The 18663-nt window shown below is 43.7% G+C and overlaps 1 protein-coding gene across 7 annotated transcripts in view; it reads left to right on the top strand.

Moving 5' to 3' along the window:
* LOC120057237 (serine/threonine-protein kinase MARK2-like) overlaps positions 1-13021 on the top strand; it is a 29654-nt gene extending 16633 nt beyond the window's left edge. Inside the window, exons 10-18 of one of the 7 annotated variants that reach the window (XM_039005773.1) lie at positions 80-218; positions 598-710; positions 4655-4790; positions 4930-5081; positions 5176-5264; positions 6774-6911; positions 8163-8426; positions 11088-11126; positions 11507-13021. In XM_039005773.1, the coding sequence (XP_038861701.1) occupies positions 80-218; positions 598-710; positions 4655-4790; positions 4930-5081; positions 5176-5264; positions 6774-6911; positions 8163-8426; positions 11088-11126; positions 11507-11942 (1506 nt within the window). In that variant the 3' untranslated portion in view covers positions 11943-13021. The remainder of the gene's footprint in view (positions 1-79; positions 219-597; positions 711-4654; positions 4791-4929; positions 5082-5175; positions 5265-6773; positions 6912-8162; positions 8427-11087; positions 11127-11506) is intronic. The other 6 variants (XM_039005774.1, XM_039005775.1, XM_039005777.1 and 3 more) reach the window with 6 other exon arrangements.
* The last annotated feature ends 5642 nt before the right edge of the window (positions 13022-18663 follow it).

Raw genomic sequence — 18663 nt, 5'->3', positions numbered from 1 at the left:
GTTGGTACTGTTTTTCTATCCATCTCCCTTTCCCCATTAACCCCAAGACTCCGTCCTCTCTCTCTCTGCTTGTGTCCAGCAGCAGATCATGAAAGACCGCTGGATGAACGTAGGCCATGAGGAGGAGGAACTGAAGCCCTTCATCGAGCCCCAGCCAGACTACAAGGACCCCAAGAGGACAGGTCAGCACCCCGACCGAGCGGGGGGGTGGAAGAGAGGTGGGGCAGGCGTCTGGTGGATGAGCTGGTGGCAGCAGAGGGGTTACTGGGGAAGGGGTTAGAGGTCATATTAATTGGGGGAGGGCCCCTCTATCTGAAGGTAGTCTTATTTTACGTGCCCTGTTAGTCTTAGTATGCCTACCTCTGTGTTGTGTAACATGCCCTTTGCTGTGTTGACATGTGCCTACGTGTTTAGTAAAACTAAATCATAGACTTTTTTGTTAGACTCAAATGATATGCCTTTATGTTCTAACTTTGTCTGTAGAATCATGTGCCTGTGTTAGTGATATGTTTCTCTCTGCAGTATGCTGCATGTGTGCGTAGTACTTCTGTCCTTGATGTGGTTGTACGGTTGACCTTTTCTCTCCATTCTGTCCAGATATCATGTTGCAGATGGGCTACTCTGCGGAGGAGATCCAGGACTCGCTCGTCAACCAAAAATACAATGAAGTCATGGCCACATATCTATTACTGGATTACAGGAACTCTGAGGTACGAAGTGAATACACTCACATCTGTTAACTCGAAATGACACAACGACAAGGTTCCAGTTTAACAAAGTTTACTCAACTATATGAACACACTACAAGGTAGCCATTACACTCCAGGCTAGGTCCAACAACGAACAGCCTTCCAGCGCATGCGCACTCTTGACTGAGTGATAGCCCCGTAATAACAGAAATATAGGGATACTTAAAACATGAACTTAACAATCTCCCCCTTTTCTTTAAAGACAAATAAAACATCAACAACATAATTAAAGGTCCAAGTATTATTCAAGATCCCCATTACAAATGGGTTGTGTTACAGGCTGCCACTTTCCATTACTGAGAGCCTGTAGGAGCGAGAGCCTGTAGGAGCACAAGACCGGATGCTCCCTTTTTAGTCAGACAGTCAGCAAGCTGTTCCTTTGTGGTCGACCACAGAATCCGCTGGATTCTCTGTGCTTGAATAAGTTCCTTGATGCTGCTAATCTCAAAGTCTTTTCTCTGTGACAGACTTGGTTGACTTCACAGCATCAACTAATGAGTAGTTGTCAGTGACACAAACTACAGGTAGGAAGTGCCGTTTTGTCCCACCAGTGATAACCTAGCGAAGCATCACTGAAGACAACTAGTTTCAAAGAGTCATCTTTTCCAACATGCTGAAACTTTAACGTCACTTGTTGTGATTCCAGTTTACGAACAACTTTGTTTGCCTCATGAATGGTTTGTACAGTGGCGTGTTTTGTGTTAGATGCCAAGTTGCAACCATCAAACCAGGTCTACTCTGTCTCGCAGCCCATAAAATTTGTCCCATCTTTGACCTCAATTGACCAGCTTCAATTCCACAGAGGGGAATTCCTTTGTACGGCTCTTGAAGAATCCATGTGGATAGGTTGAAGATTCTTGATATAGCTCTCCTGTTGCATCAGTATTTTTCCATCAACTGTAATAAACTCTATGCCAACATAACAAAAATGATCATGCTCCTCACGGCCAACCTAGAAAACAGCTTTGAGGTGTGGAATCACAGTTGAAGCAAAGGTCTGTGAGCCACCCCAGATAAAGTCATCAACATGACAGGCAAGTACTCCAGTCACATTGCAGTCTTGATCAAGCCAATAGAAGACTGCAGGATCCACTTGTGACATTTTTCCACCTGTATTCAGCATTGTTGCCTTGACTTTGTTGTACCAGTAGAGTGATCCATCTGCCAGTCCATACACACACTTTTTTAGTTTCCACAGTGTTCCTTCACTTTTAGCTTCGGGCGGAGGTCGGATGTGAATGTCCCTTGACAGCTCTGTTCCCTGCAAAAATCCAGATTTGATGTCTATGGAATTAAGTTTCCATTTTTTCTGGCAGATCACTGACATCAGCAATCTGAGTGACTCTGAGGCCCATGTCGGTGAGTCTTTTGGGAGTTCTTTAGCAGCCAGCTCCTCAAAAACTCTAGCCACTAGACGTGCTTTGGGCACTATTCCAGTTAAGGATTCTTTAAGGGTACACACCCACCTTGTTGAGACGCACTTTTGGCCAATGTCTTTGACTTCCTCAAACACTCCATTTTTCCTCCAATTACTGAGCTCATCTAGCTTAGCTGAGTCAAATGACACGTCCTTTGTTTCAAGTACATCATCATTTTGAATGTCATTCTGTTTTTCTCGATTTTCCATTGGTTCAATTCTGATATTATCTACAAGTGACAGGTCAGCTGACCCTGTTGTACCAGAAAGTGTAGCTGGTTCAGAGTACTGCAAGTTGTACCAGTTCTTGTGTTTTGCTTTTCCTGCTCGTCCAATGACGGTTGCTGTATGTGGAATACCACTTTCTCTGTCCGTGTATTTAACAGGTTGTCCAGTTTTCAGATTGGAACAACCATGTTCTCTTAACACATGTGGCTGTTGAATGTTTTCCTCATTTGAACGCTCAACAGTATTACCTGTGGCATGGTTGAAGGTCTCTGCTCCATTTCCTATGTCAGTTTCGGTGTCCATATCATTGGATGCGACATCTGGTAGGTTTGTGTCTGTTACTGTGTCCTTTTTGTCATTTTCATTAGGAGACTGATTCTCAGCAACAGCCCCTCTATCTTGTTGATCATTTACTTTCCGCAATCTTGAGTGATGCACCCTGACAATCATGCCTCCGTGCCTCACAAATATCACCACACCATCTTGACCAATGACTACTCCCGGTCCTTTCCACTCTTGACAGTCAACTCGTTTGTAGTACACTTTGTCTCCAGACTCGTACTTCTCATCATCATTATTCCCTGAACTGCTGAGTAACTTTTGAAGTCTGTTAACTGTATCATGTCCAAACTGTTTGTAAAGCTTTAACAATACTTTGTGTTTTTCTTTAGTGCTCATGTTCTCTGTGACTGTCAGAATCTTCATGTGCTCTGTGTCAGTCAGAATCTCATTTTTGCATGGACACTGTGTGATGTCTTTGTCTAAAATGTTTACACAATAGTGGCCTGAGGTAGTAAGTTCAAGAGTCACTGGTTGTTTAAACATCACTGCCTTGTCATTTTTTATGTCTAGTACAGCCTCTGCCTTCTTGAGGGAAGCTTTGCTTAATAGTAAGGGGATATCTGTAGGGACCACCTCTGTTTCAATGTGACACTTAGTCTGACCAATTTTTGCTGGTATCTTAACTCTCTTGGTAGAATGGACAATTCTCCCGTCTCCAAATTTGAAAGCTCTGTTGCTTGGTGTGTCAATCATATTTTGTACTTCCTTCATATTTAGTTCACTGACATAGCTATCAAGCCATTTTGCACCACACACTGTCCGTGTACATGCAGTATCAATCACAGCAGATCCTAAGGATTCAACTATAAAAATCTCAGTATCAGAAGCAGATTCATTTGAAAACAGTGTAATGTTACACTGCTCTATCTCTGTGTTTACATTTTCCTCTGTTAGTTTAACTTGTTCATTTTTATGAGGACAGTCTTTAACCCAATGGTAAGTGCTTTGACAAATAGCACATTTCGATCTCCTTCCATATGTGTCCAGTGGATTTGTGCCGGGAAATGGCGCCCTCTTCTGGTTATCTTGAGAACGTGACTTTTTGGCGCCTTTTCTGTGCTGCTCGGTGTAATATGCTGCGTCACTCACTTGCATTCCATCTGTTATTGGCGCGACAGACGTCTTTTCACCAAATATTCTTTTTAGTGCCGACTTCATAGATGCAAAAGTCAGCACAGTACAAGCAGTCAACGCCAACTGTTTCTCCCTACCATCTAGACAAGCAGTGTCTAGCAACTTGAACCCTAACACTGCATCTGGGAGAACCATGTCGTACTTGCGCATTCTATTGTACCTCTGTTCGAAATCAATGATGTAGTCCGCCATTGCAACCGAAATATCTCTCGTAACACTGTCAAAGTTTGAATATGCCTCGTAGGCACGGTCTTTCTCTTCTTTAAGAAATACAGAATCCAGTGCTGTGATCAAAGTTCCCATACCGTCATCCTTGTTCAAATCCTCAACGGATATCTCCAGTGCTGTATCTCTCGCTCTTCCCTCGAGCGATAATACCACCGCAAGTGCTTGCTTTTTCGCGTCCAGATTAGTAACGCGTGTCCAGATTCCCAGTTCATTTTTCCAACTTTCGTACGACCTCTTCTCGTCGAAGCGAGGTGGCACGTTGTAGTTAGAAACCATCCTCTGCTACCAATGTTAACTCGAAATGACACAACGACAAGGTTCCAGTTTAACAAAGTTTACTCAACTATATGAACACACTACAAGGTAGCCATTACACTCCAGGCTAGGTCCAACAACGAACAGCCTTCCAGCGCATGCGCACTCTTGACTGAGTGATAGCCCCGTAATAACAGAAATATAGGGATACTTAAAACATGAACTTAACAACATCTGTAGGAGCAAAATGTGTCCAACTCCTGCCAAGGTAATATTTATGACCATTCCTCTTCCCCCTCAGATGGACGAATGCATCAGCCTATCAATGAAACCCCGCCCAGGAAGTGACCTCACAAACAGCAATGCCCAATCCCCTTCTCACAAGGTACAGCGCAGTACCTCATCCAATCAGAAGCCCCGGAGAGCAACAGATGCAGGTAGGAAGCTGTTTGGATTGATGAGGATACTGTAAATGTACTGCTATTTTGGACAAATGCTCTTTTTGTAATGATCTCAGTCTTTGCATCTCTGTCCCACTCTTTCCATTCTTCTGTTGTCTCTTGTTCTTTTTCCCAGGTTCTTCAGCTTCTAAGCGTTCCCAGGGTGACAACAAGCACACAGCAGAGGATTATGGGAGGAAAGGTTCTGGCACTGGCAGCTCCACTAAAGTCCCTCCCAGTCCTTTAGCTACAGCAGATCGTAAGAGGAGCACCCCAACCCCCTCCACTGTGAGTGGACTTATTGTTCTGCATGCCTGCCACTCCAGGGTTGATGGCATGTACACTACTGTACTCTACATCATTTCCTCTATCGGTCCTACAGAACAGCATCCTGTCCACTGGTACGAGTCGCAGTCGAAACTCGCCAGTCCCTGAGAGAGCCACACTTGGGGTCCAGAACGGAATGGACAGGTAGACACAAGCACCCGCACTCACACACTCTCTCACATGGCAGCGGAGCTCTGTTTTTGGGGCTAGTCACATGTCTAGGTGGCAGTGTTTACAAGCAGTGGCCAGCTGCCAGTGGATTTAACACAGAGCAGTTGGCAGGTGGATTCCCAGTGTACATACACATTCACACATACAGTCACACAGGAGCAGTTTTGAAATCTTTGATAATGGATTGGTGACACCTGCTAAAATGTATGAAAGACTCAAAATATACTCAAGGCCAGCTTACTCGCAAAGTAAAACACTGCATCCGCAATCAACTGAAACCATAATAATTTCTTGACCCTGATAGTCAGATCTCACTCTTTCATCTGGGATTTATGATGCTGGCTGCTTTTATATGCAGGTTACTTCCAGGCACAAAAAGGGAAGAATGCAGAGGGAACGTGTTTAAAGAACATGTTCTGGCCTCCCGGGTGGCGCAGTGGTCTAGGGCACTGCATCGCAGCGCTAGCTGCGCCACCAGAGTCTCTGGGTTCGCGCCCAGGCTCTGTCGCAGCCGGCCGCGACCGGGAGGTCCGTGGGGCGACGCACAATTGGCCTAGCGTCGTCCGAGTTAGGGAGGGTTTGGCCGGTAGGGATTTCCTTGTCTCATCGCGCTCCAGCGACTCCTGTGGCGGGCCGGGCGCAGTGCGCGTTAACCAAGGGGGGCCAGGTGCACGGTGTTTCCTCCGACACATTGGTGCGGCTGGCTTCCGGGTTGGAGGCGCGCTGTGTTAAGAAGCAGTGCGGCTTGGTTGGGTTGTGCTTCGGAGGACGCATGGCTTTCGACCTTCGTCTCTCCCGAGCCCGTACGGGAGTTGTAGCGATGAGACAAGATAGTAATTACTAGCGATTGGATACCACGAAAATTGGGGAGAAAAGGGGGTAAAATAAAAATTTAAAAAAAGAACATGTTCTGTGTGGGAGGGGGAGCAGCGTTGCCAACAGCATGTGACTAAGACATGTTTGCTTGAAAGAGATGATGAGAGGGCAAACTGACACGGTGTGGTCAGCACCATCGCTACTAAACTAAACTATTGGTTGAACACAGTAGCACACATTCTCCTCACTGACAGAATGGCCCTTTCACACAATGTTATGTCAAATATGCCTTTTTAATTTAATAGGGTTTGTAACATTCACATTGTCCCCATTTTTTTTTTTTATGCATTTCATTCCTTTACGCATTTTTTTAAGCAACTTTTTTTCTTTCCTCAAACTTGTGTTCTGTTCTGACAGTTTCTCTCTCCATCTCTTTGGGGTGCAATGCTTCCCAGAAGTAATGCAGTCTTCCATTGAGCTCCCTTGATGGAAGCTGTTCTGTATAGTCATCCAATACAAATCTGCCTTATCTTATTGTCTGTGTTGTTTTCCTCCCTCCGTGTGCCCCCGCTTCCTCCCCACTTCTAACCTTGATTACCCCATGGCCCTCTTCCACCCCTCACGGGGGGACGGTCGGCACTGGGTTTATTAATTTCTCTCCCCCAGCCTAACCACCCCAGGGTCCCGCGCCTCCACAGCCTCGGCAGCCGCAGTTCTCTCTTCCTCCTCCCGCCCCCGACACCACAAGTCCCTGTCCACCTCTGCCCATCCCACCCCCTCAGACATCCACGCACACCGGCCCAGGCAAGTGTCACCAGAGCGGGGAACACAAGGACAGCCACTCGTCAGAAGGGAGAATAGAGTGGATATGAAAGGGTTTGAGTTAGATGGTCCCTGGTGGCAGTTCTCAGCATTGGGTATTCAAAATAGGTAGAGAAAGATCACAGATGTAGGGGTTAAAAGGGTAGCAATATTACTGGAAGGGCAACAGAAAAAGTAGGGTGCTTTCAATGTCTGCCACTTTCCCCACCCCCTGAAACTCACCCTACAAGCACCCCACTTCTTTGGGAAATATTTTTCTCCCCAACACTTCTGTCCTTATCTGACCAGTCCTACCACAAATATTGCACATAAAATCCAGAACCTGCCAACCCGTGGTTCATGTGTACCTGCAAACCCTCAGTTACACATCAAACACCATCACACTTTGAACGTGGCCCGGCCGGTGCCGCCCTGTTTTTGCCTGAGCCGGAACTCTCTCAGCTCCTGGCTGGTGTGCATGTCATGTAATCTTTTTTTAATACCTCCTGTAACTCCCTGTCCATACAAAATCTGACATCTCATGGGCCATGCACATTGTAAAAAAAATCCTAGTGAATGAGCTATAATGGTAGGATGTCATTCACTTATCAATTGGTTAACACGTAATCCACTTTATCACTACGTGGTTTCGCTATAACCTCAATGACAATGAGTGGTCCATGACATAATCAACAGTATCACAGCTCCATGCCCCTTCCCCAACCTTTCCTTCTTTGTAGTGATGCTGCATTTGTTGTTACCCTGTTAGCTGATCCTACTGTGTCACGCTGATTATGTGATAATGCAGAGTGCCTCTGATTTTAACACTCAACAAAGCTTCACTGGCCTCAAATTCCAAGTCTGTAGTTTATACCTGCTGCCCATGCCGGGTCACGAGGCTGTAATCGTTTTCTGGGCAATATGTCATTTTACTAGGCTTCATCTTTCAAGATTAAAGTCAATCATGGGGGATTTTGCGGTGTGGATGGCATGTTGTAGCCTAATAGAAGCAGCTACATTGTTGCACACATTCCTTTTGCCAAAGGCTTAATCAGTCTTACAACTGTGGCATTTGTATAGAAATTATGTATAGAAAGCATTTACTGAACTTTTGTTTCACTATCTCAAGCTCAGTTATGTTTTTATCATACATTCTTTGTGGGAAATAGCTTCAGCAATGGGGAAAATGGTGATAATGAAATCTATAAATGTCTCCTCTGCCTACTCATTCTACTCACAAAACTATAAAAACAGCACTGCCCCTCTGAGAGTACCAGTGGCGTCTCCCTCTGCCCACAACGTCAGCAGTTCCACGGCGACTGAGCGATCCAATTTCCCCAGAAATGTGGCCACCAGAAGCACTTTCAGTGCCGGGCAGCAGAGGGCGACGCGGGACCAGCATGCCTCCACCTACAATGGTCCCCCAGCATCCCCCTCCCTCTCCTATGGGAACAGCCAGGCCCGAAGAGCTGGGGGCACTGGTATCTTCAGCAAGTTCACCTCTAAATTTGTGCGCAGGTGAGAGAATGGGGGAACGGGGACCTGTGATGTGATTTTCTGTTTTGCTGATCACATCCTGGTGTTGAACATCTTGCCTTAAGGGAATGAGAGTGTGAGAATTACAGTGAGGTATTCATGTTTGTGCATTGTGGTTTTTGGAATGTTCGTTCTTCTCTTCACTGTGTCCCTGTGATTATTTTTTTTGTCTGGACATAATGTTCTTGTGCTCACAATGTGCTTGACTACAAGTACTCCCCTCTTTTTTTTATTTTTTAGTTTGAGTTGGTTTGGAGCTGTGCATATTTCTGTTGCTATGGTCAGTTGCCACACATATGTAGTTGGAGCAGCTAGGGAAGTTACTCTGTGTAGAAATACCTTCAAATACAAATCTGAGTATCTTGCTATAGTTTAATTGTTTTATTGATAAATTGTACAACACTCAGAATGTAAGGTGTTATACACAGTGTACAAAACATTAAGAACACCTTGCTAATATTGAGTTGCACCCCCCCCCCCCCCCCCCCCAATTTTGTCCTCAGAACAGCCTCAATTCGTCAGGGCATGGACTCTACAAGGTGTCGAAAGCATTCCACATGGATGCTGGCCCATGTTGACTCCAATGCTTCTGTGTCAAGTTGGCTGAACGTCCTTTGGTTGGTGGACCATTCTTGACTGTTGATTTATGGAAAAACCCAGCAGCGTTGCAGTTCTTGACAAAAACCGGTGAAGCTTAGCACCTACTACCATACCCCGTTCAACGGCGCTTCAATCTTTTGTCTTGCCTATTCACCCTCTGAATAGCACACATACACAATCCATGTCTCAATTGTCTCAAAGCTTAAAAATCTTTCTTTAACCTGTCTCCTCCCCTTCATCTACACTGGTTTGTAGTGGATTTAACAAGCGACATCAATAAGGGATCATAGCTTTCACCTGGATTCACCTGGTCAGTCTGTCATGGAAAGAGCAGGTGTTCTTAATGTTTTGTACACAGTGTAAATACATCATAATTGGCATGCATGTCTCCCATCCAGTGCAAACGTTAGTCCTAATCCGAGTTCGTTCATGTAACTGCTCTGCCTTTAACATCCTGAAGACTATGGTAATGTCAAGCTACATTAACAGCCATTTAGTGACAAACTGTTTGGCTTAAGCAGCTCACCTCCTGAGGGACACCGGGGGGAATATTCATCTCTTTCAGTTGACTGACATGTATAACAGATTTGCTGTGGTTTGTTTATGCGCACGTTTGTGTACATACAGTTTGCTTTTTCTTCCCCCCTCCCCTTTTTTGTAGAAATCTCTCATTCAGATTCCCCAGAAGGTAGGCAAAAATAACCACACCCTTGAGTTTTTCCTTAACTATTACCTTGTGTTATATCTCTCCACTGTGAGGCTATTTTATGTCATGACCCTTTTTTTTTTTCTTTTTTTTTTACGGGTTTATTTTTGTAACGATTTGCCTTTTTATACTAACTCACCCTGCTCTCCATCGCCTGGTTCACCGTCATCTGCTGCTCTCGTCATCCCTCAGTGAATGATACTCCTCCCTTTCTGCTTTCTCTCATCCCTGTTTCCTTTTGTCTCGGTTAGTGTTGAGTGTTGAGTGTTGCCCTATGGGTCCTTGGCCAATTGAATAGAAAACCCTCCGTGCAGCCCAGTCTGTGATCATGCCATGCTACCCAGTGTGCATAAAGCTAAGAAGCTTAGAATACAGACAGATGGTGATTGTTTAGAAGAACACGCATTCTTCTGAACTCTTTAATGCTTTTGTCAGCTGCCTGTATTGTGGGAAGGCTTTCAACATTACATGCTCAGACAGGAGTAGGGATTATTGCTGTTGATTTTGAAAATGTCACGTCACTGTTATTTTGGGAGGGATTTCTCCTGCATTTCTTTTGTCTGATACCAGGCCACTGTCCTGGCTTGCAGTTTGCACTAAACAACCTCATATTTCAGCAACGTCCTGCTGTTTCTTTTTCTTAACTTGGCTTATTTTTGTTTCTATTTCGAATGAGTTCCCTGAAGTGTCATTCGAGCCGTCTTTCTTGGCACTAATATAATATTCTCAGCAAGAAAGTGATGAAGATTGAATTTTTTGACTTTTACTAAAACTTGCGTCAAGGAGTGCATGTATTTGACGTCGTATAATTGTGGTGGGCACAGACTTAAGGTTTTGGGCACCTTGGGAAACTGAGAATAGGTCCGCAGAATGCCTGCATATGCATCTGACCGATGCTGTTTATTTTATTCTTATGGATGCCTTGCTGTGGGAGTTTGAGGAGAGGGGTTATTGGATGGTGGTGATGGGCCTTATTAACATAACAGACAAAGATGTGATCTCTGACTGTTCATTCCAGTTGTATGCTAAACACAAATACAGCAGTATCCATGGATTGTGTGATTCCACTTCGGGGGGGGGGTGTAAATAATTTTAGGGGATTTGAAATAGAATTAGTAGAGATGCCTAGTTATTTCCTCATAGCCCTCTAAAATGTAGTGGAGCTCACATTAATGAAATCTATGGATACATACAGTATAATTTCTAAGAAAAATACTATGGAATCTGGAATTTGAAGGTGCAGGGGTTGCAATGGGAGTTGATGGTGTTTGTTCTAACCTGGTAATAAAGTCTAATTGGAATTTGGGGAGACTAAACTTTTGCCGATTTTCTTTGAGGAGCCCGTATGAGGGAGAGGGTCGAGATGAGGCCAACAGGTGAGGATTACGATGGTGACAATTTGATCAATCTGTTGATTCAGTGAAAAGAATTTCAATCAAATAATGATTAGATGAATTGATTTAGGTGGTGTAAAGAATAGCATGCTGATTTATATGTGATCAGTAGCGCTCCTTCGGTTTTGACAATGTAAGCATTGATCTTTTAATAACAGAAAGAGACGCATGTATTCTGCTGCTCATTGAAGAGTCCATGTAAATGCACAACTTAAATGTTTCATGCTCATGCTGTCATTGGTTACCCCTGTGATTGAATGCATTGTTAACCAGCCTGTAACCTTGCTGTTTTGTCTGTTTTTCATTCATTCTGTCCATGCCTTTTATTATATTTACTCTCCTTTCCTACTTTCCCAACTCAGACCCATGTTGACCACTGCTGAGAAGCTGGAGAAGGGCACCCTGGGCTCTGCAGGAGACGAGAACAAGGACTCCCTGTCCTCCACCTCTACGGTGCCCAGCACCACGACCCCAGGCCTGACCTCCAAGGACAACAAGCCCCGCTCGCTGCGCTTCACCTGGAGCATGAAAACCACCTCCTCCATGGAGCCCAACGAGATGATGAAGGAGATCCGGAAGGTTCTGGACTCCAACAGTTGCGAGTATGAGCTGCGAGAGCGCTACATGCTGCTGTGTGTGTCTGGGAATCCCGCCCGTGACGACTTTGTCGAGTGGGAGATGGAGGTGTGCAAGCTGCCCCGCCTCTCCCTTAACGGGGTTCGCTTTAAGCGCATTTCTGGCACATCCATCGCCTTCAAGAACATCGCCTCCAAGGTTGCCAATGAGCTCAAACTGTGAGCTTGTTGGAAGAGGGGTAGTGATGATAACAATGAGTCGGATGGTGGATGGAGACAGACTGGAGCACAAAGGCAAAGAGGCTGAACTTTGAGACTGAACTGAGAGCTTTTGAGATGAAGGCAAAGGAGCATGGAGAGACTTTTGGGGTGGGTGGGAGGGAGCAAAGTGGCTAGGGGAGGTTGTGTGTGTAGACCGTTTTGAGGGAATTGTTAATTTTCTTGGGAGGGGATGTTTTTTTCAGTTTGGGGTTTCTGGCCCCTCTCTCGCCCCTCTGACTTTTCTGTTGTCTTCTGAGACAGTTTTGTTTCTCTTAAACCTCACAATCATCTTTTTCCTAAATACATTTATTGGTGGAAAATATGAAAGGAAATGAGTTAAAAAATTAATGAACTGATTTGTAGGTTTTCTTATTTTTTATTTTGAGCCCAAAATGGCCCTGGACTCAGCCAGCTGTAACCCTCAGGCCTTTCTCCCTTGCTTATCCTGCACCAAGCCCAATCTATGGTCTAAGCACCATGTTACTGTACTTGAGCATCTTGCCCCCATTTTCAGCTGTCTGTTTTGAACAGATGAAGAGAGCTGCAGTTTGACACAATGTACAACATGATTAGACAGATGTATCTGAGGTACAACGCATATTCACTACAGCTGTAAATTGGTTTTCACATCATGTTCTAATTTTGATCAGCTAATGACAGTTGCACAAGGTGTTTCTGTGTGGTTCAGAAAGCTTCTGCCATTTTTTACATCATAGTACAGTGTCTTACTTGAGGCTACCATGGAAGTGCAGACTTGAACTCTTTGCACTCTGATTGCGAGCCTTCACCTGCCTGCTCCCCAAGCCCCTTCAAATATATTTTTTTCTTTTCTTTTTTTTATTTTTTACAGCAGGGGTAATTTATCTGATTTAAATAATTAAGGGCCAATTGATAATTATTGGTGGATTGTAATGTAATTAAGAGTTGCTGGTTGGTTTCAATGTGCTGCACTGGAATGTCTGAGTCAGAGTTCCCTTGCCTTTCTCTGGAGAAAATAATTATTAATATTGTTATTATAAGAATAAACAAAGTTGGATGATTTCTTTGTTTGTGCTTTTCAGTTTTGTTATCTGTTATAGAAGCCCACTTTAATATGCCCACATATTGCTGATGAAGAAAATGCAGAACAATTGCACAAGCTTAAGAGACTCATTATTTTCACCATAAACATTATAGATATGCTACTAATGTATATACAGTCGTTCAGAAAGTATTCAGATCCCTTGACTTTGAACATTTTGTTAAGTTACAGCCTTATTCTAAAATGTATTTTTTATTTTTATCCCTCATTAATCTACACACACTAACCCATAATGACAAAACAAAAACTGGTCTTAATTAAGAAATGTTTGCAGATTTATATAATAAAAATATATACCTTATTTACATAAGTATTCCCTTTGCTGTGAGACTCAAAATGGAGCTCAGGGGCATCCTGTTTCCATTGATCATCCTTGATGTTTATATAACTTCATTGGAGTCCACCTGTGGTAAATTCAATTGATTGGACATGACTTGGAAAGGCACACACCTGTCTATTTAAGGTCCCACAGTTTGACAGTGCATGTCAGAGCAAAAACCAAGCCATGAGGTTGAAAGAATTGTCCGTAGAGCTCTGAGACAGGATTGTGTCAAGGCATAGATCTGGGGAAGGGTACCAAAAAATGTCTGCCGCATTGAAGGTCCCCAAAAACACAGTGGCCTCCATCATTCATAAATAGAAGATTTTTGGAACCACCAAGACTCTTCCTAGAGCCGTCCGCCTAGCCAAACTGAGCAATCGGGAGAACGGCCTTGGGCCGGGAGGTGACCATGAATCTGATGGTCACTCTGACTGAGCTCCAGAATTCCTCTGTGGAGGTCCTTCCAGAAGGACAAGGATCTCTACCAATCAGGCCTTTATGGTAGAGTTGCCAGATGGAAGCCACTCATCTGTAAAAGGCACATGACAGCCCACTTGGAGTTTGCCAAAAGGTAACTAAAGGACTCAGACCATGATAAACAAGATTCTCTGGTCTGATGAAACCAAGATCCAACTCTTCGACCTGAATGCCAAGCGTCACGTCTGGAGGAAACCTGGCACCATCCCTACGGTGAAGCATGGTGGTGGCATCATGCTGTGGGGATGTTTTCAGTGGCAGGCACTGGGAGACTAGTCAGGATCAAGGGAAATATGAACGGATCAAAGTACAGAGGGATCCTTGATGAAAACCTGCTCCAGAGCGCTAAGGACCTCAGACTGGGGTGAAAGTTCACCTTCCAACAGGACAACGCAGGAATGGCTTCGGGACAAGTCTCTGAATGTCCTTGAGTGGCCCAGCCAGAGCCCGGACTTGAACCTGATTGAACATCTCTGGAGAGACCTGAAAAGAGCTGTGCGGTGACGCTCCCCATCCAACCTGACAGAGCTTGAGAGGATCTGCAGGGGAAAATGGGAGAAACTCCCAAATACAGGTGTGCCAAGCTTGTAGTGTCATACCCAAGAAGACTCGAGGATGTAATCACTGCCAAAGGTTCTTCAACAAAGTACTGAGTAAGGGTCTGAATACTTATGTAAATGTGATATTTCATTTTTATATTTTATCAGCATAACGCAACAGGAACCAGGATTAGTCGGATGAGGCAATGTTTTTCTACTCATCAATTGTCCAGTGTTGGTGATCGCGTGCCCACTGGAGCTGCTTCTTCTGGTTTTTAGCTGATAGGAGTGGAATCCGGTGTGGTCGTCTGCTGCAATAGCCCATCCGTGACAAGGACTGACGTGTTGTGCGTTCCGAGATTGCCAGAACACAACTCGTTGTACTGTGCAGTTCTTTGCCTGTTAGTGACCTGCCTGTAAGCTTGCACAATTCTTATCATTCTCCTTCGACCTCTCATCAACGAGCTGTTTTCGCCCACAGAACTGCCGTTGACTGGATGTTTTAGAATTGTTTTGGACCATTCTTGGTAAACCCTAGGCACTGTTGTGTGTGAAAAGCTCAGGAGTCCCCGCCCTTTCTGAGATACCTAAACAACGGCACCTGGCACTGACGATCAATCATACCGCGCTCAAAGTTTCTTAGGTCACCCATTTTGCCCTTTCTAATGCTCAATCGAACAGTAACTTAATATCTGTCTGCCTCCTTTATACAGCAAGCCACGGCCACGTGACTCACTGTCAGTAGGAGCTAACTATTCCTGTGAACGGGGTGGTGTACCTAATAAACTGGCCACTGCCTGTAAATCACAACAGACCTTGATTTGAATTGACCTCTGCCTTTGACCCATAACTGCAGAAAGCAATGCTATTTTGTTTTCCGTTTCAATACAAAGCACAGCGCAATAAACACACATAGAAACTAGAGGTCGACCGATTAATCGGGGCCGATTTCAAGTTTTCATAACAATCGGAAATCGGTATTTTTGGGCGCAGATTTGCCGATATTTTTTTATTTTATTTTTTTAAACCTTTATTTAAATCTTTATTTAACTAGGCAAGTCAGTTAAGAACACATTCTTATTTTCAATGACGGCCTAGGGGCAGAACGACAGATTTTTAACCTTGTCAGCTCGGGGGATCTAATCTTGCATTGATTACAATGCACTCCACGAGGAGCCTGCCTGTTAGCGAATGCAGTAGGGTAAGTTGCTAGCTAGTATTAAACTTATCTTATAAAAAAACAATCAATCAATGACTGTCATTGCTCCAATGTGTACTTAACCATAAACATCAACGCCTTTCTTAAAATCAATACACAAGTATATATTTTTAAACGTGCATATTTAGCTAAAAGAAATCCAGGTTAGCAGGCAATATTAACCAGGTGAAATTGTGTCATTTCTCTTGCGTTCATTGCACGCAGAGTCAGGGTATATGCAACAGTTTGGGCCGCCTGGCTCTTTGCGAACTAATTTGCCAGAACTTTACGTAATTATGACAACATTGAAGGTTGTGCAATGTAACAGGTATATTTAGACTCATGGATGCCACCCGTTAGATAAAATACGGAACGGAATAAACGTTTTGTTTTCGAGGTGATAGTTTCCGGATTAGTCAAACGTATATGGTTTAGAGAGAAATAGTCGACGCGTTATAATTCCTGTAATAACTTGCGGCTGAATTTGAAATTGGTTCCTTCGTTATTTTACCGTTCATGTCTTCCATAGAGAATGTATTGATCTACTTCAAATAAGGTCTGTGTTTCGTGCAGGCTTAAACCGCCTCGACGTTTTGATACCCTTGTAAATCTCACTAGGATAAGGTAACGTTTGTCAACATATTTTCATAAATCCACTCTACAATTTTTTTTTATCTTCGCTTATATTTAGCCAATATTGATCAGAGTTACCTTGTCCTATGGATATCTACACAGTTATAAAATTGGCACGGTGATGTAAGCCTACACGAAACACAGACCTTATTTTAAGTGAATCTAAAAATATCCTATGGAATAAATGAAGGAACCGCTTTTCAGATTTTGCTAGGTGTCATGGGAATTATGACTCGCACTTTGGTTGTCAATTCTAACCATGCCCATTATTAAAATAGGATTTCCTGCATATAGAAATTAAAGTTTTTGTTTTCAACATTCATCACAGGTAACTTAAACTCTATTTTTATTCAAACAGTTGAGAGTATTTGTCTCCTAAGCAGACTCTTCAATATCATTGTCACTTCAGAGCTGTGTGTGTATTTATGTATTATATTAAGTTAAAATAAAAGTGTTCATTGTTCATTCAGTATTGTTGCAATTGTCATTATTACAAAAATGTGTGTGTGTGTATGATATATATTTATTTATTTATTTATTAATCAGTATCGTCTTTTTTTGTCCTCCAATAATCGGTATCGGTATCGGCATTGAAAAATCATAATCGGTCGACCTCTAATAGAAACAACGTGAAAATCAACACAAAAACAAGTGTCTCTGCTAAAATGAAAGGAGATTGGACAGTGAATTAGAACACGGAAGAATTACGCATTCCTGGACTGCAGATCTTGGTGTTGTGTTCTTTAAACCAGGGGATCCTCACAAGACCCAGTAGTGGGGCAATTGTGGAAACATATTTTGGCCTATATTATAGTATATCTGACCTAATATTTATCACTACACAATTTCACTTTGTTTAATAGGGGTAGCCTAGATGCAAAAAAAGGGATGAGCCCGTAAACAGACCAGCATGGATGAAATATTCCATGCACTCAATGTGGACTGGAAAATGTTCTGTGGTAGTTTTAGGCTACTTCTTGGGCCTTGAGTCCATCTGTCTCTCACTTCTTCTGGACCCAACAGTTTGCCACATAGTTGGCATATTTTTTTCAGACCCTGTCCTCAGGTCTGGAAGGTGGTGTAATCCGAATGGAGCGCAGGAATGACTTGGCATTAGGCACTGAATCAAAGATGTGGGTCTTGCTCTCATGGGTGATGTGTAGCTTTGCAGGGAACATCAGAGAGTATGTGATGTTTTTGGCTGCCAATTCTATCTTGATCCCATCTTAATATTTTATTTTCCGCAACAGCTCTGCAGTATAGTAATTGAAGACAGATATGCGGTTCTCAACAGCTGCATCATCTCCTGTTTCCGTTTTAGTTTTGAAGCAGTCTTCACCTGACAAAGTTATGTTAGTGTATGTCAGTTATCCCGTGAGCGCTTTTGTGCCGGGCGTTGGGCCAGTAACCAAAAGGTTGTTAGATCGAATCCCAGAGCTGACAAGGTAAAGATCTGTCGTTCTGCCCCTGAACAAGGCAGTTAACCCACTGTTCCTAGGCCGTCATTGAAAATAAGAATTTGTTCTTAACTGACTTGCCTAGTTAAATTAAGGTCAAATAAAAAAATGGAAACTGTACCGCAGAAATTGAATGTAAATCATAGAAAAACATACAAATGCATTCGGAAAGTATTCAGACCCCTTGACTTTTTCCACATTTTATGTTACAGCCTTATTCTAAAATTGATTAAATTGTTTTTCCCAGATCAATCTACACACAATACCCCATAATGACAAAGCAAAATAGGCTTTTAGAAATTTTAGCAAACCCTTTACTCAGTACTTTGTTGAAGCACCTTTGACAGCGATTACAGCCTAGTGTCTTCTTGGGTATGAAGATACAAGCTTGGCACACCTGTATTTGGTAAGTTTCTCCCATTCTCTGCAGATCCTCTCAAGCTCTGTCAGATTGGATGGGGAGTATCGCTGCACAGCTATTTTCAAGTCTCCAGAGATGTTTGATCGGGTTCAAGTCCGGGCTCACGCTGGGCCCTCAAGGACATTCAGAGACTTGTCCCGAAGCCACTTCTGCGTTGTCTTGACTGTGTGCTTAGGGTCGTTGTCCTGTTGGAGGGGGAACCTTTGCCCCAGACTGAGGTCCTGAGCGCTCTGGAGCAGGTTTTCATCTCTGTACTTTGCTCCGTTCATCTTTCCCTTGATCCTGACTAGTCTCCCAGTCCCTGCCGCTGAAGAATATCCCCACAGCATGATGCTGCCACCACCATACTTCACAGTAGAGATGGTGCCAGATTTCTTCCAGACGTGACGCTTGGCATTCAGGCCAATCTTGGTTTCATCAGACCAGAGAATCTTGTTTCTCGTGGTCTGAGTACTTCAGGTGCCTTTTGGCAAACTCCAAGCAGGCTGTCATGTGACTTTTACTGAGGAGTGGCTTCCATCTGGCCACTCTACCATAAAGGCCTGATTGGTGGAG

The sequence above is a fragment of the Salvelinus namaycush genome, chromosome 12, assembly GCF_016432855.1.
Source record: "Salvelinus namaycush isolate Seneca chromosome 12, SaNama_1.0, whole genome shotgun sequence".
Classification (NCBI taxonomy): domain Eukaryota; kingdom Metazoa; phylum Chordata; class Actinopteri; order Salmoniformes; family Salmonidae; genus Salvelinus; species Salvelinus namaycush.
Note: the sequence above shows the minus strand (reverse complement) of the source record. Positions and strands in the feature narration are given on the sequence as shown.